The following is a 21,016-nucleotide window of genomic DNA, read 5'->3' on the forward strand; positions in this document are numbered from 1 at the left end:
TCATGTCCCATTTGTTTGTTACATTTCTTTGTCTGGATGTCTTTTTGTCCTTGAAGACAAGTGGCAGGCGCCTTGTGCTATTGTCAATGAACCTGCCTATTCCCTGCCCATTCAGAGGCAGCATATAATAGGCACTTCGCAAGTGGTTGGTAAATAAGTGGATGAACTATGTCAATCAAAACCAATATCTTCCTTCTTAGAAACAACTAAACAGGCTAGGCGTGGTGGATCACACCTGTAATCAGCACTTTCGGAGGCCAAGGCAGGCAGATAATTGAGGTCAGGAGTTCAAGACCAGCTTGGCCAACGTGGTGAAACCCTGTCTGTAATAAAAATACAAAAATTTGCCAGTTGTGGTGATGGGCACCTGTAATCCCAGCTACTCAAGAGGCTGAGGTGAGAGAATCACTTGAACCCATGACGCAGAGGTTGCAGTGAGCCCAGATCGTACCACTGCACTGCAACCTGGGCAACACAACAAGACTATCTCTCAAAAAAAAAGAAAAAAGAAACAACGGAAAAAAACTAGCATGTGAAGACAAAGGCAGGAAAATGGAAAAGAATTTAAATAACACTGTATCATATCAAGATGAACCTGTTACTGCAGGAAAACAAACCAAGACTTGTAACTGTTCAACCAAAATAAAACAAACTGCCAGGCACTGTGGCTCACGCTTGTAATCCCAGCGCTTTGGGAGGCCAAGGCAGTCGGATCAATTGAGGTCAGGAGTTCAAGACCAGCCTGGCTAACATGGTGAAACCCCGTCTCTACTAAAATTACAAATATTAGCCAGGCATGGTGGCGCCTGCCTGTAATCTCAGCTACTCGGGAGGCTGAGGCAGAAGAATCACTTGAACTCAGGAGGCAGAGGTTGCGGTGAGCCAAGATCGCGCCATTGCATTCCAGCCTGGGCAACAAGAACAAAACTCCGTCTCAAAAAAAATATAAAATATAATAATAAAAACTAATAAATTAGGAGATAGAGGACAGGAAAACAAAAAGACTACAGAGAAAAAGACTAGAGAAAGGGACCGGAGGTGACTAGAGAGCCTCAGATCCTGCCATATGTGTTGACATAAAGCTTTATATTTACTATAGGAATGCAAAGAATATAATTTTTCAAGAGTTTAGCCTTTAAGAGAAGGCTGGGACAAAGCAAAGGAAAGAAAGCAGTTTGGCAGTCCAGATGCCAATAAGGTCCACTTTACACTCAGACAGGCAGATGGCGATGGAGCCCTGAAATGCAGAGGGCCAAGTATACAAAGAAAGTTCCTTTCTAACCCTCTGCTGCAAAAATCCGTCACACGCTTCCTAACACATTATGATTACTTGATCTTAGCCTGAAAATAGCACATTTATTTTTCCTCAAACATGTAAAAAGGAGTGACCAGGTATGGTGACTCATGCCTTTAGTCCCATTGCTCTGGGAAGCCAAGGCAGGAGGATCACTTAAGCCCAGTAGTTTGAGACCAGCCTTGGCAACATAGGGAGACCCCATCTCTACAAAAATTAATAAATTAGCCAGGCATGGTGGCTCACCCCTGTGGTCCCAGTTACTCAGGAGGCTGAAGTGGGAGGATCACTTGAGCCCTCAGGTCGAGACAGCAGTGAGCTATGATCACAAAATCACACCATCGCATTCCAGCCTGGCTGACAGAGTGACCCTATCTGAAAACAAACAGGTCAGGTGTGGCGGCTCATGCCTGCAATCCCAGCACTTTGGGAGGCCGAGGCAGGTGGATCACCTGAGGTCAGGAGTTTGAGACCAGCCTGGTCAACCTGGTGAAAGCCCGTCTCTACTAAAAATACAAAAATGAGCTGGGCGTGGTAGTGGGTGCCTGTAATCCCAGCTACTGAGGAGGCTGAAGCAGGAGAATGGCTTGAACCTGGGAGGCAGAGGTTACAGTGAGCGCCTAGATTGTGCCATTGCACTCCAGCCTGGGCAATAAGAGGGAAACTCCATCTCGAAAAACAAACGAAAAAACAAACAAACAACAAAAAACATCTAAAAAGGATTTCTTTTTTGAGACAGAGTCTCACTCGGTCGCCCAGGCTGGAGTGCAGTGGCACGATCTCAGCTCACCGCAAGCTCCGCCCCCTGGGTTCACGCCATTCTCCTAAGGACCACAGGCACCCGCCACCACGTGCAGTTAATTTTGTTTGTTTGTTTGGTTTTTGTATTTTTAGTAAACACGCGGTTTCACCGTGTTAGCCAGGATGGTCTTGATCTCCTGACCTCGTGATCCACCCGCCTCGGCCTCCCAAAGTGCTGGGATTACAGACGTGAGCCACCGCGCCCGGCCCATGTGTTACTTTTATAATTAGAAAAATTTATATATCTTGGCTTACTACAGCCTTAACTTCCTCAGCTTAAGAAATCGTCCCACCTCAAGTGGTCCCTCCCACCTCAGCTTCCCAAGTAGCTGGGACCACAGGTACTTGCACTATGCCCAGCTAATATATATATATTTTTGTTTGTTTGTTTGTTTTTCTTTTCTTTTTTTTTTTGAGAAAGAGTCTCAAATAATTTATGTAGATCTTCCCTCTGCCCAGAGATACAGAGTTTACCTCTACCTTTTGAGTGTGGGCTGCGCTTAGTGACTCTCTTCCGAAGAGTGTGATGACAGAGTTTTGGAGGGCCAGGGGAGGGAGAAAATGAGGATGCAGTATTGTGTAATCATGACTGCAGAAACAGCTGGTGTTGGAGGGCCTCAGTGATCATTTTAAGGTCTCTTATTGCTACTTAGCTTTTTTGATGAGATTAAGTATTGCTGTCTCTGATCAGTTGAATATCTGATGTCATTAATCCAAGGATAACATGTTAAAAGTACTGCCCCATCTTTTCCACATATTGACCTGCTATTTCTCTGGTGTTTATCTTTTAGTATTTGGTTGCATTTCAGAGAATGGCTTGCTGCAATGTTGTTCATTCGTCTAACTTACTTGAATACTGGATACTTTTCAGATGGTGCATTTATTTCTCTTCTAAGAGATGACTTTGGTTCTATTTCTTTCACTCTTTCTGGCTTTTATCCCCACTTTGCATTCTTCAGCCTTTTTACTAAGACAACTCTGATAGTTCTCTTCTTTAGCAGCCAGTGGCCCTCCTATAGGATTCATAGTAACAATTAATGGTATTCTGACATCGGTTCTTCAGATAGTAACTGCCAAGTGAACTGCTTTGGTTGGAGTCTCTTTCTCTGCTTTAATTTCAGCCATGCTTTGACTTCCAAATGCTCAATTCCTTAACCTCACCCATCTTTCATTTTTCTTTTTCTTTCTTTTTTTTTTTTTTTTTTGAGACAGAATCTTGCTCTGTCACCAAGGCTGTAGTGCAGTGGTGCAATCTCAGCTTACTGCAACCTCCGACTCCCAGGTTCAAGCGATTCTCCTGCCTCAGCCAAGTAGCTGGGATTACAGGCACCTGCCACTGTGCGTGGCTAATTTTTGTATTTTTAGTAGAGATGGGGATTTGCCATGTTGGCCAAGCTGGTCTCGAACTCCTGACCTCGTGATCGTCCCACCTCAACCTCCTGAATAGCTGGTATTACAGGAGCATGCAACCATGCCTGGCTAATTTTTGGTTTTTTTGGTAGAGACAGGGTTTTGCCATGTTGTCCAAGCTGGTCTTGAACCCCTGGGTTCAACTGATCTGCCTCCCAAAGTGCTAGCATTAGAGGCATGAGCCACTGCACTCAGCTAATGAATTCTTTTTTAAAAAAACTGAAATGCAGTGGGGCTCATGCCTGTAATCCCAGAACTTTGGGAGGCCGAGGCGGGTGGATCACAAGGTCAGGAGTTCAAGACCATCCTGGCTAACACAGTGAAACCCCCGTCTGTACTAAAAATACAAAAAATTAGCTAGGCGTGGTGGCGGGCACCTGTAGTCTCAACTACTCAGGAGGCTGAGGCAGGAGAATGGTGTGAACCCGGAAGGCAGAGCTTGCAGTGAGCTGAGATTGCACCACCACACTCCAGCCTGGGCTACAGAGCAAGACTCTTATCTCAAAAAAAAAAAAAAAACTGAAATGGCTGGGCGTGGTGGTTCTTGCCTGCAATCTCAGCACTGTGAAAGGCCAACGTGGGAGGATCTCGTTGTTTTTTTTTTTTCTGAGACAGTGTCTTACTCTGTTGCCAAGGTTGGAATGCAGCGGCGCGATCTCGGCTCACTGCAAGCTCCGCCTCCTGGGTTCACATCATTCTCCTGCCTCAGCCTCCAAAGTAGCTGAGACTACAGGCGCCCGCCACCACGCCCAGCTCATTTTTTGTATTTTCAGTAGAGACGAGGTTTCACCGTGTTAACCAGGATGGTCTCGATCTCCTGATCTCGTGATCCACCTGTCTCGGCCTCCCAAAGTGCTAGGATTACAGGCGTGAGCCACCATGCCCAGCCAGGAGGATCTCGAGTCCAAGAGTTCAAGACTAGCCTGGGCAACATAGTGAGACCCTGTCTCTACAAACAAACAAACAAACAAATAATAACCCAAAAAACCCCACATATATTCATGAGTAGAAAGATTTCATGGGCATGGTGGTTCACGCCTGTAATCCCAGCACTTTGGGAGGCCAAGGTGGGTGGATCACAAGGTTAGGAATTTGAGACCAGTCTGGCCAACATGGTGAAACTCCATCTCTACTAAAACTACAAAAATTAGCCGGATGTGGTGGCAGGAGCCTGTAATCCCTGCTACTCGGGAGGCTGAAGCAGGAGAATTGCTTGAACCCGGGAGGCAGAGGTTGCAGTAAGCCAAGAAAAGGGCCAAGAATAGTAAAGATATCTTTAAAGAAAAAAAATATCGGCCGGGCGCAATGGCTCACACCTGTAATCCCAGCACTTTGGGAGGCCAAGGCAGGTGGATCATGAGGTCAGGAGATCGAGACCATCCTGGCTAACACAGTGAAACCCCGTCTCTACTAAAAATACAAAAAAAAAAAAAATTAGCCGGGCGTGGTGGCAGGCGCCTGTAGTCCCAGCTACTCGGGAGGCTGAGGCAGGAGAATGGCGTGAACCCGGGAAGTGGAGCTTGCAGTGAGCTGAGATCACGCCACTGCACTCCAGCCTGGGAGACAGAGCGAGACTCCGTCTCAAAAAAAAAAAAAAGAAAAGAAAAAGAAAAAAAATCATATTTTTAAAGACAAATTCTACCAGATAGCAAGCATGTTATTTGCTAAAATAATAATTACCTGTAACTTCAGCATTCTTGGAAGCTGAGACAGGAGGATCACTTGAGGCCAAGAATTGAAGACCAGCCTGGGCAACACAGTCAGACCCCGTCTCTACAAATAATAATAATAATAATAATAATAATAATAATAATAGTAGATAAAGTATGGTTGGGCACAGTGGCTCACGCCTGTAATCCCAGCACTTTGGAAGGCCGAGACAGGCAGATCACCTGAGATCAGGAGTTGGAGATCAGGCTGGTCAACACGGCAAAACCCTGTCTCTACTAAAAATACAAAAAATTAGCCAGGCATCGTGGCAGAAGCCTGAAATCCCAGCTCCTTGGGAGGCTGAGGCAGAATTGCTTTAACCTGGGAGGTAGAAGTTGCAATGAGCCAAGATCACGCCACTGCACTGCAGCCTGAGCAACAGAGCAAGACCCCATACCAAAAAACAACAAAAAAGGACAAGTCCTACCAGGCAGCAGGCATGTTATTTGCTAAAGTAATAATTACCTGTAATCAGGCTGGGCACGGTGGCTCATGCCTGTAATCCCAGCACTTTGGGAGGCCGAGGTGGGCGGATCACAGGTCAGGAGTTTGAGACCAGCCTGGCCAATATGGTGAAACTCCGTCTCTACTAAAAATAAAAAAATTAGCTAGGCGTGGTGGCATGTACCTGTAGTCCCAGCTACTCGGGAGGCTGAGGCAGGAGAAATACTTGAACCTGGGAGGCGGAACTTGTAGTGAGCCAAGATCATGCCCGTGCACTCCAGCCTGGGCAACAGAGCAAGACTCCATCTCAAATAATAATAATAATAATAATAATTACCTGTAATCTCAGCATTCTGGGAAGCTGAGGGAGGAGGATTGCTTGAGGCCAAGAGGTCGAGACCAGTCTGGGCAACACAGTGAGACCCCAACTCTACAAAAAAAAATAACAATAATAATTATGTATAAAGTAACAATCATAGTATGCCAAAAACACAGGGATGGGCAAATGTCCAATGGAACAGAAAACAGAGCCTAAAAATAACCCATGCATACTTGAAACAATATATGACAGAGATAATATAATCACTGGGGAAAGAATGAACTATTTACCAAATGGCACTATAAAAAATAAAATTAGATCACTACTTCACACCAATCACACAATTATTATTATTATTATTTTTTTTTTTTTTTTTTTTTTTTTTTTTGAGACAGAGTCTCACGCTGTTGCCCAGGCTGGAGTGCAGTGGTGCGATCTCGGCTCACTGCAAGCTCCGCCTCCCGGGTTCCCGCCATTCTCCTGCCTCAGCCTCCTGAGTAGCTGGGACTACAGGCGCCCGCCACCTCGCCCGGCTAATTTTTTGTATTTTTAGTAGAGACGGGGTTTCACTGTGGTCTCGATCTCCTGACCTTGTGATCCGCCCGCCTCGGCCTCCCAAAGTGCTGGGATTACAGGCTTGAGCCACCGCGCCCGGCCCAATCACACAATTATATTCTAAGTAATCAAATTGGCCGGGCATGGTGGCTCACACCTGTAATCCCAGCACTTTGGGAGGCCAAGGCGGGCGGATCACAAGGTCAAGAGATCGAGACCATCTTGGCCAACACGGTGAAACCCCATCTCTACTAAAAATACAAAAATTAGCTGGGCGTGTTGGCGCGCGCCTACAGTCCCATCTACTTGGGAGCCTGAAGCAGGAGAATCGCTTGAACCCGGGAGGCGGAGGTTGCAGTGAGCCAGGATTGCGCCACTGCACTCCAGCCTGGCGACAAAGCGAGACTCTGTCTCAAAAATAAATAAATAAATAAATAAATAAAATTTTAGAAGAAAATAAGAACATCTGAGGCCAAGTGCGATGGCTCATGCCTGTAATCCCAGCACTTTGGGAGGCCGAGGAGGGCAGATCACCTGAGGTCAGGAGTTCGAGACCAGCCTGACCAACATGGAGAAAGACTGTCTTACTAAATACAAAAGTAGCCAGGAGTGGTGGTGCACGCCTGTAATCTCAGCTACTTGGGAGGCTGAGGCAGGAGAATCGCTTGAACCCGGGAGGCAGAGGTTGCGGTGAGCGGACTTCGTGCCATTGCACTCCAGCCTAGGCAATAAGAGCGAAACTCTGTCTCAAAAAAAAAAAAAAAAAGGAAAAAGAAAAAAAGAATATCTTTCTGACCTCACGATGAGGAAAGAGTTTTTAAAGAAGAAACCAAAGAGGCCAGGCGCAGTGACTCACGTCTGTAATCCCAGCACTTTGAGAGGCCAGGGTGGGCAGATCACAAGGTCAGGAGTTCGAGACCAGCCTGGCCAGAGATCACCCTAGCCAACATGGTGAAACCCCGTCTCTACTAAAAATACAAAAATTAGCCGGGCACAGTGGTTCATGCCTGTAATCCCAGCACTTTGGGAGGCCGAGGCGGGTCGATCACAAGGTCAGGAAATCGAGACCATCCTGGCTAACACGGTGAAACCCTGTCTCTACTAAAAATATAAAAAACTAGCCGGGCGTAGTGGCGGGCGCCTGTAGTCCCACCTACTCAGGAGGCTGAGGCAGGAGAATGGCGTGAACCTGGGAGGCGGAGCTTGCAGTGAGCTGAGATTGGGCCACTGCACTCCAGCCTGGAAAAACAGAGAGAGACTCCGTCTCAAAAAATAAAATAAAATAAAAATACAAACATTAGCTGGGCATGGTGGCAGGCACCTGTAATCCCAGCTACTCAGGAGACCGAGGCAGAAGAACAGCTTGAACCTGGGAGGCAGAGGTTGCAGTGAGCCAAGATCTCACTACTGCACTCCAGCCTGGGCGACAGAGCAAGACTCCAACTCAAAGAAAGAAAAAAAAACACACACACAAAAGAATAAACCATTAAGAAAAAGACAAATAAATTTTGCAACATTAAAAGAGAAAAAATTAGGCCGGGCGCGGTGGCTCAAGCCTGTAATCCCAGCACTTTGGGAGGCCGAGACGGGTGGATCACAAGGTCAGGAGATCGAGACCATCCTGGCTAACATGGTGAAACCCCATCTCTACTAAAAAATACAAAAAACTAGCCGGGCGAGGTGACGGGCGCCTGTAGTCCCAGCTACTCGGGAGGCTGAGGCAGGAGAATGGCGTAAACCCGGGAGGCGGAGCTTGCAGTGAGCTGAGATCCGGCCACTGCACTCCAGCCTGGGCGACAGAGCAAGACTCCGTCTCAAAAAATAAAAAATAAAAAAAAAAAAGAGAAAAAATTATGCATCTACAACTTGCCATAACAAACTGAAAAGACAAGCCACAAATAGAAGACATACTATCTGAAACTAATACAACTAACAAAGTAGATGAAACATACAAATTATCACTAAAAATCAGTAAGAAAAAGCACAATACTTCAGCAAGAAAAAAAATCACTGAATAGAAATTCTATTCTAATCACATAATAGAAATAGCCAATTCAAGCCAGGCATGGTGGCTCACACCTGCAATCCTAGCACTTTGGGAGGCCAAGGTGGGTGGATAACTTGAGGTCAGGAGTTCGAGACCAGCCTGGCTAACACGGTGAAACCTTGTCTCTACTAAAAATACAAAAATTAGCAGGACGTGGTGGTGCACGCCTGTAGTCCCAGCTATTCGGGAGGCTGAGGCAGCAGATTCACTTGAACACGGGAGGCAGAGATTGCAGTGAACAGAAATTACACCACTGCACTCCAGCCTGGGCGACAGACTGAGACTCTGTCTTAAAAAAAAAAAAAAACCTGGGCCGGGTGCGGTGGCTCACGCCTGTAATCCCAGCACTTTAGGAAGCCGAGGCGGGCGGATCACAAGGTCAGGAGATCAAGACCACGGTGAAACCCCGTCTCTACTAAAAATACAAAAAATTAGCCGGGCGCGGTTGTGGGCGCCTGTAGTCCCAGCTACTCGGGAGGCTGAGGCAGGAGAATGGCGTGAACCCGGGAGGCAGAGCTTGCAGTGAGCTGAGATCCGGCCACTGCACTCCAGCCTGGGCGACAGAGCGAGACTCCGTCTCAAAAAAAAAAAAAAAAACCCAATTCACAAAATTAGATATACAAAAGAATGTAAAGATTACAGAACCTCATTAGTAATCTGGAAAGTGCAAATTCAAATGGCAAGAAAATAGAACTTCATGTCCATCGGATTGGCAATATTAAAACATCTGACTAAACAAAGTGATTAGGAGGATACAAATTGCGTAAGTGGCAACATTATTTGGTATATTCGGTCTAGGAAAAAATTTGCAACTGCCTATAGAATGAAGATGCCCTTTTACCCAGCAACAGTCCTAGGTAGATTCATATCCTAGAGAAACTCTCACACATGTACACAAAGCAATATATAAAAGATTTCACTGCAGCACTGGTTATAGTAGTAAAAATTTGGAAACTTGAAAAATAGGCTAGGCGTGGTGGCTCACACCTGTAATCCTAGCACTTTGGGAGGTCAAGGCAGGCAGATCACCTGAGGTCAGGAATTTGAAACCAACCTGGACCACACAGTGAAACCCCGTCTCTACTAAAAATACAAAAATTAGCTGGGCGTGGAGGCAGGAGCCTGTAATCGCAGCTACTCAGGAGGCTGAGGCAGACGAATCGCTTGAACCTGGGTGGAGGAGTTTGCAGTGAGCCAAGATCATGCCATTGCATTCCAGCCTGGGCAACAAGAGTGAGACTGTCTCAAAAAAAAAATTTTGTTTTTTTACATAATTTGTAGAACATTTGTAAAATAATTTGTAGAAAATTTCTAACTAGAATACTAGAAATGACTAAATCTGAAAGAACCAGGACATAAAAGATAGGCAAAATGTGTCAAAAACATAATGTTAAAGAAAAAAACGGGCCAGGCATGGTGGCTCATGCCTATAATCCCAGCACTTTGAAAGGCCGAGGTGGGAGGATTGCTGGTGGCCAAGAATTTGGGACCAGCCTGGGCAACAGGCTGAGACAAACATCTTAATTTTTTAAATTAAATTAAATGTAAAGAAAAAGGGAAGCGGCCAGGCACGGTGGCTCACGCCTGTAACTCCAGCACTCTGGGAGGCCGAGGCGAGCAGATCACAAGGTCAGGAGATGGAGACCATCCTGGCCAACATGGTGAAACCCCGTCTCTACCAAAAACACAAAAATTAGCTGGGTGTGATGGCGCACACCTGTAATCCCAGCTACTCGGGAGGCTGAAGCAGGAGGATCGCTTGAACCCCGGAGCGGAGAGTGCAGTGAGCCGAGGTCAGGCCACTGCACTCCAGCCTGGCGACAGAGCGAGACTCCGTCTCAAATAAAAAAAAAAAAGAAAAAAGAAAGAAAGAAAGAAAAGAAAAGAAAGAAAAAAAGGAAATAGGCCGGTTGCGGTGGCTCACGCCTGTAATCCCCACGCTTTGGGAGGTCGAGGTAGGCACATCACCTGAGGTCAGAAGTTCAAGATCAGCCTGACCAATATGGAGAAACCCCGTCTCTAATAAAAATACAAAAAATTAGCCGATTGTGGTGGCGCATGCTTGTAATCCCAGCTACTCAGGAGGCTGAGGCGGGAGAATCACTTGAACCCGGGAGGCGGAAGTTGTGGTGACCCGAGATTGGTCCATCGTACTCCAGCCTGGGTAACAAGAAACTCCGTCTCAAAAAAAAAAAAAAAGAAAGAAAAAGAAAAAAGAAAGAGAAAGAAAAAGAAAATGAGCAGATTCACCTTAAAGATTTTTCCAGAAACCAAAAGATACAGTGGAATGCAACAGTCTGCATTTTAACTGACATCTACCCCAAAAGGAGGAACCATAGCATTCATGGAGGTACTGCAATACTATATTGACTTGTAAAAAGGATGAGCAAGCTTTTGTTCCATCTCCCTGTTCCAAAAAATCCACCTGATAAAGTATCCTCAATTACAGAACTGATGAGATGTTAGAGGATAAGAACAGATACTATTCTTGCTCACAGACCAAAAAAGCATGGCCGGATATGGGGGCTCACCTTGTAATCCCAGCACTTTGGGAGGCTGTGGAGGGCGGATTACCTGAGGTCAGGAGCTTGCAACCAACCTGGCCAACATGGTGAAGGCCCATCTCTATTAAAAATACAAAAATTAGCCAGGTTTGGTGGCACAAACCTGTAATCCCAGCTACTTGGGAGGCTGAGGCACGAGAATAGCTTGGACTCAGGAGATAGAGGTTACAGTGAGCCAAGATCGTACCACTGCACTCCAGCCTGGGCAATAGAGTAAGACCCCTCCCACAAAAAAAAGCAAAGAAACTACTATAATTAACATTCCCATCAGGGTGGATCACCTGAGGTCAGGAGTTCAAGACCAGCATGGCCAACACGGTGAAACCCCATCTCTACTAAAAATACAAAAATTAGCTGGGCATGGTAGCAGGCACCTGTAATCCCAGCTACTCAGGAGGCTGAGGCAAGAGAATCTCTTAAACCCGGGAGGCGGAGGTTGCAATGAGCCGAAATCGCACCATTGCCCTCCAGCCTGGGCGACAAGAGTGAAACTCCATCCCCCAACCAAAAAAAAAAAAAGTGACTGAAAAAAGTGGGCATGCTGGAATAGATAAACATACTGTACTGTACGATGTGAGACCAGAGAATAGTGTTCCAAGAAAGGACCCAAAGGACACATTTACAAAACCATCAGGAAGACACTGGTGACATCGGTGGGCATCAGCATCACTTAGAAATTCAGTGGTGGCTTCTGAGCAGTCCACAGCTGATGACAGGAGAAGCAGTCACAGAGCTGAGTTACTCAAGATATATGGAGAAGTATGTTTCAACACATAACAGAGGCCAGATAGCATTGCTTAGCTGCCAAAAGCCAGAAATATGCAACTACCATAAAACTGGCAATGTTGCAGGGGTAGGTAGTCATGGGGAGTTCGATTCAGAGTTGTGGATACAATAGAGCATGGCATCCTTAGGGGAAAAATATGTGGATAGCCAAAAAGGATGCTACTACACATCTACAAAGAGAAAAAGGCAAGAATAGAGGAGGAAGAGGCAGCTAAGGGCCATCACCATAATACACAGTCAAAATCCTTCATTCGGCTCCCGGATCTGAGCCAACTTTTTAAATCTAGGCTCACTGCAACATCCTCCACCTCCAGGGTTCAAGGGACTCTCCGGCCTCAGTCTCCCTAGTAGCTGGGATTACAGGCACACGCCACCACGCCCAGCTAATTTTTGTGTTTTTAGTAGAGACGGGGTTTCGCCACATTGGCCAAGCTGGTCTCAAACTCCTGACCTCAAGTGATCTGAATGCCTTGGCCTCCCAAAGTGCTGGGATTACAGGCATGAGTCACCGCACCTGGCTGAACCAACTTTCACATCCAAAACTCAATTACTGAAGAGGTGCCCAAATCCCTAGGAAAGGATGCTAAAACTGTAATGGTTCCGCTAGTTCCTCCTAAACGGGAGTATGTCAACATATCACCTACTCAGACTATTGGGTAAAGGGAAATGCCTAAACACTTTGAGGATTTGGGGGACAAGATCTGAACTGACATTGAGACCTGGAAACCCAAAGCATCACCATGATCCCTGCATTAGACTGGGGACTTACAGGTGTCAGGCAGTAACTGAAGTCTTAGCCAAAACTTACTAGCTCATAGTAAGTCTGCTTGTCCATGGACCCATCACTAGTCATTTCCTCAGGTCCAAGTGTTTAAACGAGGGCTGGGCATGGGAGGCTGAGGCAGGAGAATTGTTTAAACCCAGGAGGTAGAGGTTGCAGTGAGCCGAGATTGCGCCACTGCACTCCAGCCTGGGTGACAGAGTGGGACTCTATCTCAAAACAAAACAAACAAACAAACAAACAAACAAAAATTAGCCAGGCGTGGTGGTGCATGCTTGTAGTCTCAGCTGCTTGGGAGGCTGAGGTCCAAGAATTGCTTGAACTCGGAAGGTGAAAGTTGCAGTGAGGCCAGATGGCACCACTGCAAGCCAGCACATTCCATCTCAAAAAAAAAAAAAAAAAAAAAAATTTAACAGGACTGATATACTTAGGAGTTGAAGTAATCACATTGGGTCCTTGGCCTAAGAGATAAGAGCTATCATACTGGGACAGACAAACCCCTCTAAAACCCCTCCCTCTCTTCAGCCATGATAGTAAATCAAAGCAGTATTACATCCTGGGGAGGGACAGAGATCAGTACCACCACTAAAGACAAAAAGGATGCATGGGTGTGGTGTCTATCACATCCATACCGAGAAATATATCTCCAGCCCACACACTGGGTAAGCTGCCAACTTTGACTCAAACTGTGAGTAGGAAACGGCTCTGCACCTAGTCTAGGCTGCAATGTACACGGCCTTGCCACTTAAGCCATGCAACCCAGCAGATCCTGGGGGAGCCAAAGTATCAGTAGCGAAAAAAAAGATGCAGTGGAGAACTTATGGCAAGCTCCTACGGCAAAAGCACAATGCGAGTCCCTGAGATTCTGGAGCAAGACCAAGCTGTCCAAAGCAGGGAAGTAGGTGCCTTTTGAGAAACAGCGTCAAGGCTGTTACTGGAAAGCTTGACTATGAAGCATCCAGAACTGCCCCATTATGAATTGGGTCTTGTCAGACCTACCTAGTCACAAAGTCAGACAGACCCTTTAGTCAGACATTAAGATGGAAATGGTATATCCAGGATGAAGCTGAAAGCACAACCAGAAAACATTAGTACTCTGCATGAGCAGGTAGCCCAGACACCCATGGTACCCACCACAGTTGTAAAAGTACCTCTTCCCTGGAAGACCACCTCAATGCCACACTCCTCCACAACCCAGGAAATTCTATGCTATTTCTTTTGGGCCAGGTACAGTGGCTCATGCCTGTTTCCCAGCAATTTGGTCACTTGAGCCCAGGAGTTGGAGACCAGCCTAGGCACCATAGTGAGGCACTGTCACACTCCAAAAAATTAAAGAATTAGCTGGGTGTGATGGCACATGCCTACAGTCCCAGCTACTCAGGAGGCTGAGGTGGGAGGATGCTCTGAGCCCAGGAGTTCAACGCTGCAGTGAGCTGTGATCACACACTGCATTCCAGCCTAGACGACAGAGTGAGATCCTGGTTCAAAAAGAAATTGAGGCCCAGTGGCCGGGCGCGGTGGCTCACGCCTGTAATCCCAGCACTTTGGGAGGCCGAGGCGGGCGGATCACAAGGTCAGGAGATCGAGACCATCTGGCACGGTGAAACCCCGTCTCTACTAAAAATACAAAAAATTAGCCGGGCACGGTGGCGGGCGCCTGTAGTCCCAGCTACTCAGGAGGCTGAGGCAGGAGAATGGCGTAAACCCAGGAGGCGGAGCTTGCAGTGAGCCGAGATCGCGCCACTGCACTCCAGCCTGGGCGACAGAGCGAGACTCCGTCTCAAAAAAAAAAACAAAAAACAAAAAAAAAGAAATTGAGGCCCAGTGTGGTGGCTCACGCCTGTAATCCCAACACTTTGGGAGGCCGAGCCAGTCTGATCACTTGAGGTCAGGAGTTCGAGACCAGCCTGACCAACATGGTGAAACCCTGTCTCTACTAAAAATACAAAAATCAAAAATCAGCCGGGAGTGGTGGTGGGCACCTGTAATCCCAGCTACCCAGGAGGCTGAGGCAAGAGAATTGCGTTAAGCTGGGAGGCAGAGGTTGCAGTGAGCTGAGATCAAGCCACTGCACTGCAGCCTGGGGAACAGAGCGAGACTCCATCTCAAAAAGAAATTGAGCCTTTTTTCCACTGTCATGTCTACCAGTTCCCTGCCAAGCACTGGTTATTTGCATATCCTTCCCCTCCATTAATTGAGGCAGTGCCTCTTGCTGCCAGGTGGGGGCAGTGTTGCCCCTTGAACAAACACTTTCCAGACCTCGCTACTAGCAAAATCATTTGATAAGACAGTCAATGAATTGGCTGAGAAATAATCATTTGAAAATTTATAAAATTCCCAACATAAAAAGGCAAACTGAAAAAAACTTATGAAGGTAACTAATAAATGTATATTGAGTCCTATTTGTGAATTGTATTCTGCTAGACAATAGAGATAGCAGGATGATTTACCCACATTGAATCAAACCCCAAGGAGTTTATTGTGGGTGGGAAGGGGTAGATTAGGCTTGGGGGAGCAGTGGTGATAGGGAGGCAGGGCTTCTTTTTCCTGTAGAGATGGGGGTTTCGTCTTACTATGTTGCCCAGGCTGGTCTCAAACCTCTGGCCTCAAGGGACCCTCTCACCTTGGCCTCCCAAAGTGCTGGGGTTACAGGTGTGAGCCATTGGCCATTAGAAGCAGGGCTTTTTTTTTTTTCCTTTTCTTTTTTTTGAGACAGAGTCTCACTCTGTCGCCCAGGCTGGAGTTCAATGGGGTGATCTCAGCTCATCACAATCTCCACCTCCCGGGTTCAAGCAATTCTCATGCCTCAGCCTCCCAAGTAGTTGAGATTACAGGCACACTCCAACATATCCAGCTAATTGTTGCATTTTTAGTAGAGACACAATTTCACCACGTTGCCCAGGCTGGTCTTGAACTCCTGACCTCAAGTGATCTGCCCGCCTCGGCCTCCCAAAGTGCTGGAATTACGTGCCCGGTCTAGCAGCACTTCTTAATGGCTGTATTGATCAAGTTGGGCTATAGCTTAAAGACAATGGAGAGGCACTGAAGGATTGTGAGCGGAAGTGAGACCTGACCAGACTTTTTTTTTTTTTTGAGAGAGAGGTTTCGCTCTTGCAGGCCAGGTTGGAGTGCAGTGGCTCGATCTCAGCTCACCGCAACCTCCGCCTTCCTCAAGTCATTCTCCTGCCTCAGCCTGCTGAGTAGCTGGGATTACAGGCATGCGCGACCATGCCTGGCTGATTGTGTATTTTTAGTAGAGACAAGGTTCCTCCATGTTGGTCCGGCTGGTCTCAAACTCCCAACCTCAAGTGATCCACCCACCTAGGCCTCCCAGCGTGAGCCATCCTGCCCGACAGACCAGAGTTTTTATTTGTAAAGATCACTCTGGCTACCATGTGGAGAATGAACTAGAAGGGAAGAAGCCAGAGCCAGGAAGTCAGACTAAGTCTGTTACCTACAGATTGCTTTGGGAGGCCAAGGCTGGAGAATCACCTGAGCCCAGGAGTTTGAGACCAGCCTGGGCAACACAGCAAGACCTCTGTCTATACAAAAAGTAAAATAAATTAGCTGGGCATAGTGGCCAGTGCCTGTACTCCCAGCTCAGCCCAGAGGATTGCTTGAGCCCAGGAGTTTGAGGTTACAGTGACCAAGAGTGAAACCCTCTTTTTTTTGAGACAGGGTCTCTATTTGTTGCACAATTAAAGCTCACTGCAGCCTTGAACTCCTGGGCTCAAGCAATCCTCCCTACCTCAGCCTCCCCCAGAACTGGGACTATACACATGCACCACCACACTCAGCTAATTTTTATTTTTGCAGAGACGGGTCTCCGTATGTTGTCCAGGCTGGTCTCAAACTCCTGGGCTCAAGCACGCTGCTTGCCTTGGCCCCCCAAAGTGCTGGGATTATGTGGGGGAAAGAAAAAAGAGATCAGACTGTTACTGTGTCTATGTAAAAAAGGAAGACATAAGAAATTCCATTTTGATCTGTACTAAGAAAAATTCTTCTGCCTTGAGATGCTATTAATCTGTAACCCTAGCCCCAACACTGTGCTCACAGAAACATGTGCTGTATTGACTCAAGGTTTAATGGATTTAGGGCTGTGCAGGATGTGCTTTGTTAAAAATGTGTTTGCAGGCAGTATGCTTGGTAAAAGTCACCGCCATTCTCCAGTCTCCGGTCTCGAGTACCCAGGGACACAACGCACTGCGGAAGGCCACAGGGACTGCTGCCCAACAAAGCCTGGGTATTGTCCAAGGTTTCTCCCCACTGAGACAGCCTGAGATATGGCCTCGTGGGAAGGGAAAGACCTGACCGTCCCCCAGACACCCGTAAAGGGTCTGTGCTGAGGAGGATTAGTGAAAGAGGAAGGCTTCTTTGCAGTTGAGATAAAAGGAAGGCATCTATCTGTCTCCTGCTCATCCCTGGGCAATGGAATGTCTCGGTATAAAACCTGATCGTACGTTACATTCTATTTACTGAGATAGGAGAAAACTGCCTTATCGATGGAGGTTAGACATGCTGGCGGCAATACTGCTTTTTTTTTTTTTTGAGAGGGAGTCTTGCCTTGTCACCCAGGCTGGAGTGCAGTGGTGCAATCTCAGTTCACTGCAAGCTCCGCCTCCCGGGTTCCCTCCATTCTCCTGCCTCAGCCTCCCAAGTAGCTGGGACTACAGGTGCGCGCCATCACATCCAGCTAATTTTTTTGTATTTTAGTAGAGATGGGGTTTCACCATGTTAGCCAGGATGGTCTCCATCTCCTGACCTCGTGATCCGCCCGTCTGGGCCTCCCAAAGTGCTGAGATTACAGTGCTGGGATTACAGGCGTGAGCCACCGTGCCTGGCCGACAATTCTGCTCTTTACTGCACTGAGATGTTTGTGTCAAGTCAAACATAAATCTGGCCTACATGCACATCGAGGCACAGCACCTTTCCTTAAACTTATTTATGACAGAGTCCTTTGCTCACATGTTTTCCTGCTGACCCTCTCCCCACCATTACCCTATAGTCCTGCCACATCCCCCTCACCGAGATGGTAGAGATAGTGATCAATAAATGCTGAGGGAACTCAGAGACCGGTGCCGGTGCGGGTCCTCCTTATGCTGAGTGTCGGTCCCCTGGGCCCACTTTTCTTCCTCTATACTTTGTCTCTCTGTCTTATTTTCTCAGTCTCTCGTCCCACCTGATGAGAAATACCCACAGGTGTGGAGGGGCTGGCCCCCTTCAGGATTACAGGCGTGAGCCGCTCTACCTAGCCTACTTTTTTTTAAATGCCCTATTTTCTAGTAGATTCTATGTCACTACACAAGAGGTTGCAAACTCACAATGAGGGCCACCTTTGGCCCACAGGCATATTTCGGTTTTTTGTTTTTTGTTTTTTTTTTTTTTGAGACGGAGTCTCGCTCTGTCGCCCAGGCTGGAGTGCAGTGGCGCGATCTCGGCTCACTGCAAGCTCCGCCTCCCGGGTTCACGCCATTCTCCTGCCTCAGCCTCCCGAGTAGCTGGGACTACAGGCGCCCACAACCGCGCCCGGCTAATTTTTTGTATTTTTAGTAGAGACGGGGTTTCACCGTGGTCTCGATCTCCTGACCTTGTGATCCGCCCGCCTCGGCCTCCCAAAGTGCTGGGATTACAGGCGTGAGCCACCGCGCCCGGCATATTTCGGTTTTTTGTTTGTTTGTTTTTGAGACTCGCTCTTGTCCCCCAGGCTGGAGTGCAGTGGGGTGATCTTGGCTCACTGCAACTTCCACCTCCCGGGTTCAACCGCTTCTCCTGCCTCACCCTCCTAAGTAGCTGGGATTACAATCGCCCGCCACCGCACCCACACCACGCCCGGCTTATTTTTGTATTTTTAGTAGAGAAGGGGTTTCACCATGTTGGCCATGCTGGTCTCAAACTCCTGACCTCAGGTGATCCGCCCACTTCGGCCTCCCAAAGTGCTAGGATTACAGACATGAGCCACCGCGCCCGGCCAAAAAAATTTAAACTCAACATTTTAAAGTGGGTAAATACACAATTCTGGACTTCTGGATTCTTTTGAAAACTATTTGATCACACAGAGACAATACTGTCACAAGGCAACAATCAGCTGGAGCTGTGAAAGGGCTGCCCAGTTCACCAGAGTCCCAACTCAGTTCATTTCACTTACCTACATTACTTAGCTGATTTCTGTATGTGAGTTGGAGACCCCTAACCCAAATCCCCTCTTTTCCACTTCCACTGCCGTTACACTTGCTAGTATTGAATCCTCTTGCCTAAACTACTATGGCAATCTAATTAATGACCTTGTCTCCATCTTATCCCCCAATGTCTTATCACTTTCCTACTTAAAAACTCTCCCTGGTTTTTTTTTTCTATCTATGATTCAAGTGATTTAGCTTTGCTCTCAAGGTCCTGCTTATGTGGCTTTCCCCAGGAAATACATTCCAGTTTTATATTCTAATACTCCCCTTTTGCCCATCTTTCATGAATTGTAGCCACACACTTCCTTCTTTTTCTTGCACCAAGCTTGTGCTCCAGTTGTTTCTTGTTTTTTTTTTTTTTTTTTTTTTGAGACGGAGTCTCGCTCTGTCACCCAGGCTGCAGTGCAGTGGCCGGATCTCAGCTCACTGCAAGCTCCGCCTCCCGGGTTCACGCCATTCTCCTGCCTCAGCCTCCCGAGTAGCTGGGACTACAGGCGCCCGCCACCTCGCCCGGTTAGTTTTTTGTATTTTTTAGTAGAGACGGGGTTTCACCGTGTTAGCCAGGATGGTCTCGATCTCCTGACGTCGTGATCCACCCGTCTCGGCCTCCCAAAGTGCTGGGATTACAGGCTTGAGCCACCGCGCCCGGCCCAGTTGTTTCTTTAACTGGAATTCCCCTCCGGAGTCTTTCAACCCTTTCAGGCCCAGACACTCTATAAAGCATTTCCCAACTGCCATTCCCACTCACAACCTCCCCAGCCTTGTCTGTCTACTCTGGGCCATCTTGATTTTCCATAGTTTATCTGTCCCACTTTTTTTTTTTTTTTTTTTTTTTTTTTTTTTTTTTAGACAGGGTCTCACTCAGTCATCCAGGCTGGAGTGCAGTGCAGTGGCTTGATCACAACTCACTTACAGCCTCAAATTCCTGGGCTCAAGCAATCCTCCCACCTCAGCTTCCCAAGTAGCTGAGGCTACAGGCATGCACCACCGCTCCTGGCTATTTTTTTCTATTTTTCTGTAGAGATGGGTATCGGTTTCTCACTATGTTGCTTAGGCTGGTCTTGAACTCTTGGGTTCAAGAGATCCTCCCACCTTGGCCTCCCAAAATGCTGAGCCAGGCCGGGTGTGGTGGCCTACGCCTGTAATCCCAGCACTTTGGGAGGCTGAGGCAGGAGGTCACCAGGTCAGCAGTTCGAGACCAGCCTGGCCAACGTGATGAAACCCCATCTCTCCTAAAAATACAAAAATTAGCGTGGCTTGATGATTGCGGGAGCCCGTAATCCCAGCTACTCAGGAGGCTGAGGAAGGAGAATCGCTTGAACCTGGGAGGCAGAGGTTGCAGTGAACCGACATCCCGCCACTGCACTCTGGGCGACAGAGCAGAACTCTGTCTCGGAAAAAAAAAAATGTTTATAAAGTGTGCTTGTACACGTAGATGTTTACCACGAACGACTGAACTAATGCTGTCCGGTCTCAGTAAAACAGTCTATAGCTGACTGCAACCATAGTGATCAGGCAGGAGTTGCAGCAGGCAGCACCGCGGGAGCCCTTTAAGGTTCCCCATCAATAAAGGGGGCTGTCATCCTACCTAGCTTTTGGGATTTTGATGGATTAATCGATTAATACAGTGTGCTTAAAACGGTGCTCCACAAATGTTAGCTAATGCTGGCCCGTAGTAGTCCAAGATCTAAAGAAAACGCACCAGAAGGCAGGACATAGGGGACCAGTTAGAAAAAAATCAGATCCTGTCTTCAGTGGAGCACTTACGCCCTGACTTACTTTCCCGAAATGGCTCCCCCAAAGGGGACCTCCTCCCGAGTTTAGCTCGGGATCCAGTACCTGAGTCATCCCCCGCGCTGAGACCCTGGACACCAGCCTCCGAATGTGAGCCCGGCAGCTGGCGGGGAATCGAAACGACGGCGGTCGAGGCTTCAGGAGGCTGTAGCTCCATGGAGGCGGATCCTGCACACAGGTTTCGGGTGTGTGGGGGCAAGGGGGAGCTCAGAACAGGGTTAGCGGGTAAGCAGTCGTGACCGTCAGTCCAGGATCCGCGTGAGGCAGTGATCTATCTCACCGCTCCTGCCACATGCACTGGGTGAGAAAACTAAGCCGCAATGCGGTCGGTG

At 47.6% G+C, this 21,016-nt stretch overlaps 1 protein-coding gene across 2 annotated transcripts in view; it reads right to left on the reverse strand.

Annotated features, from left to right (window-relative positions):
• LOC105469470 (solute carrier family 3 member 2) overlaps positions 1-21,015 on the reverse strand; it is a 32,176-nt gene extending 11,161 nt beyond the window's left edge. The window contains exons 1-3 of one of the 2 annotated variants that reach the window (XM_071074431.1): positions 20,730-21,015; positions 5,997-6,089; positions 5,186-5,278 (exon numbers count right to left, since the gene is read on the reverse strand). In XM_071074431.1, the coding sequence (XP_070930532.1) occupies positions 5,186-5,278; positions 5,997-6,089; positions 20,730-20,841 (298 nt within the window). In that variant the 5' untranslated portion in view covers positions 20,842-21,015. The remainder of the gene's footprint in view (positions 1-5,185; positions 5,279-5,996; positions 6,090-20,729) is intronic. The other variant, XM_071074432.1, reaches the window with a different exon arrangement.
• Between the last annotated feature and the right edge of the window lies 1 nt (position 21,016).

This window comes from Macaca nemestrina, chromosome 12 (genome assembly GCF_043159975.1).
Source record: "Macaca nemestrina isolate mMacNem1 chromosome 12, mMacNem.hap1, whole genome shotgun sequence".
Classification (NCBI taxonomy): domain Eukaryota; kingdom Metazoa; phylum Chordata; class Mammalia; order Primates; family Cercopithecidae; genus Macaca; species Macaca nemestrina.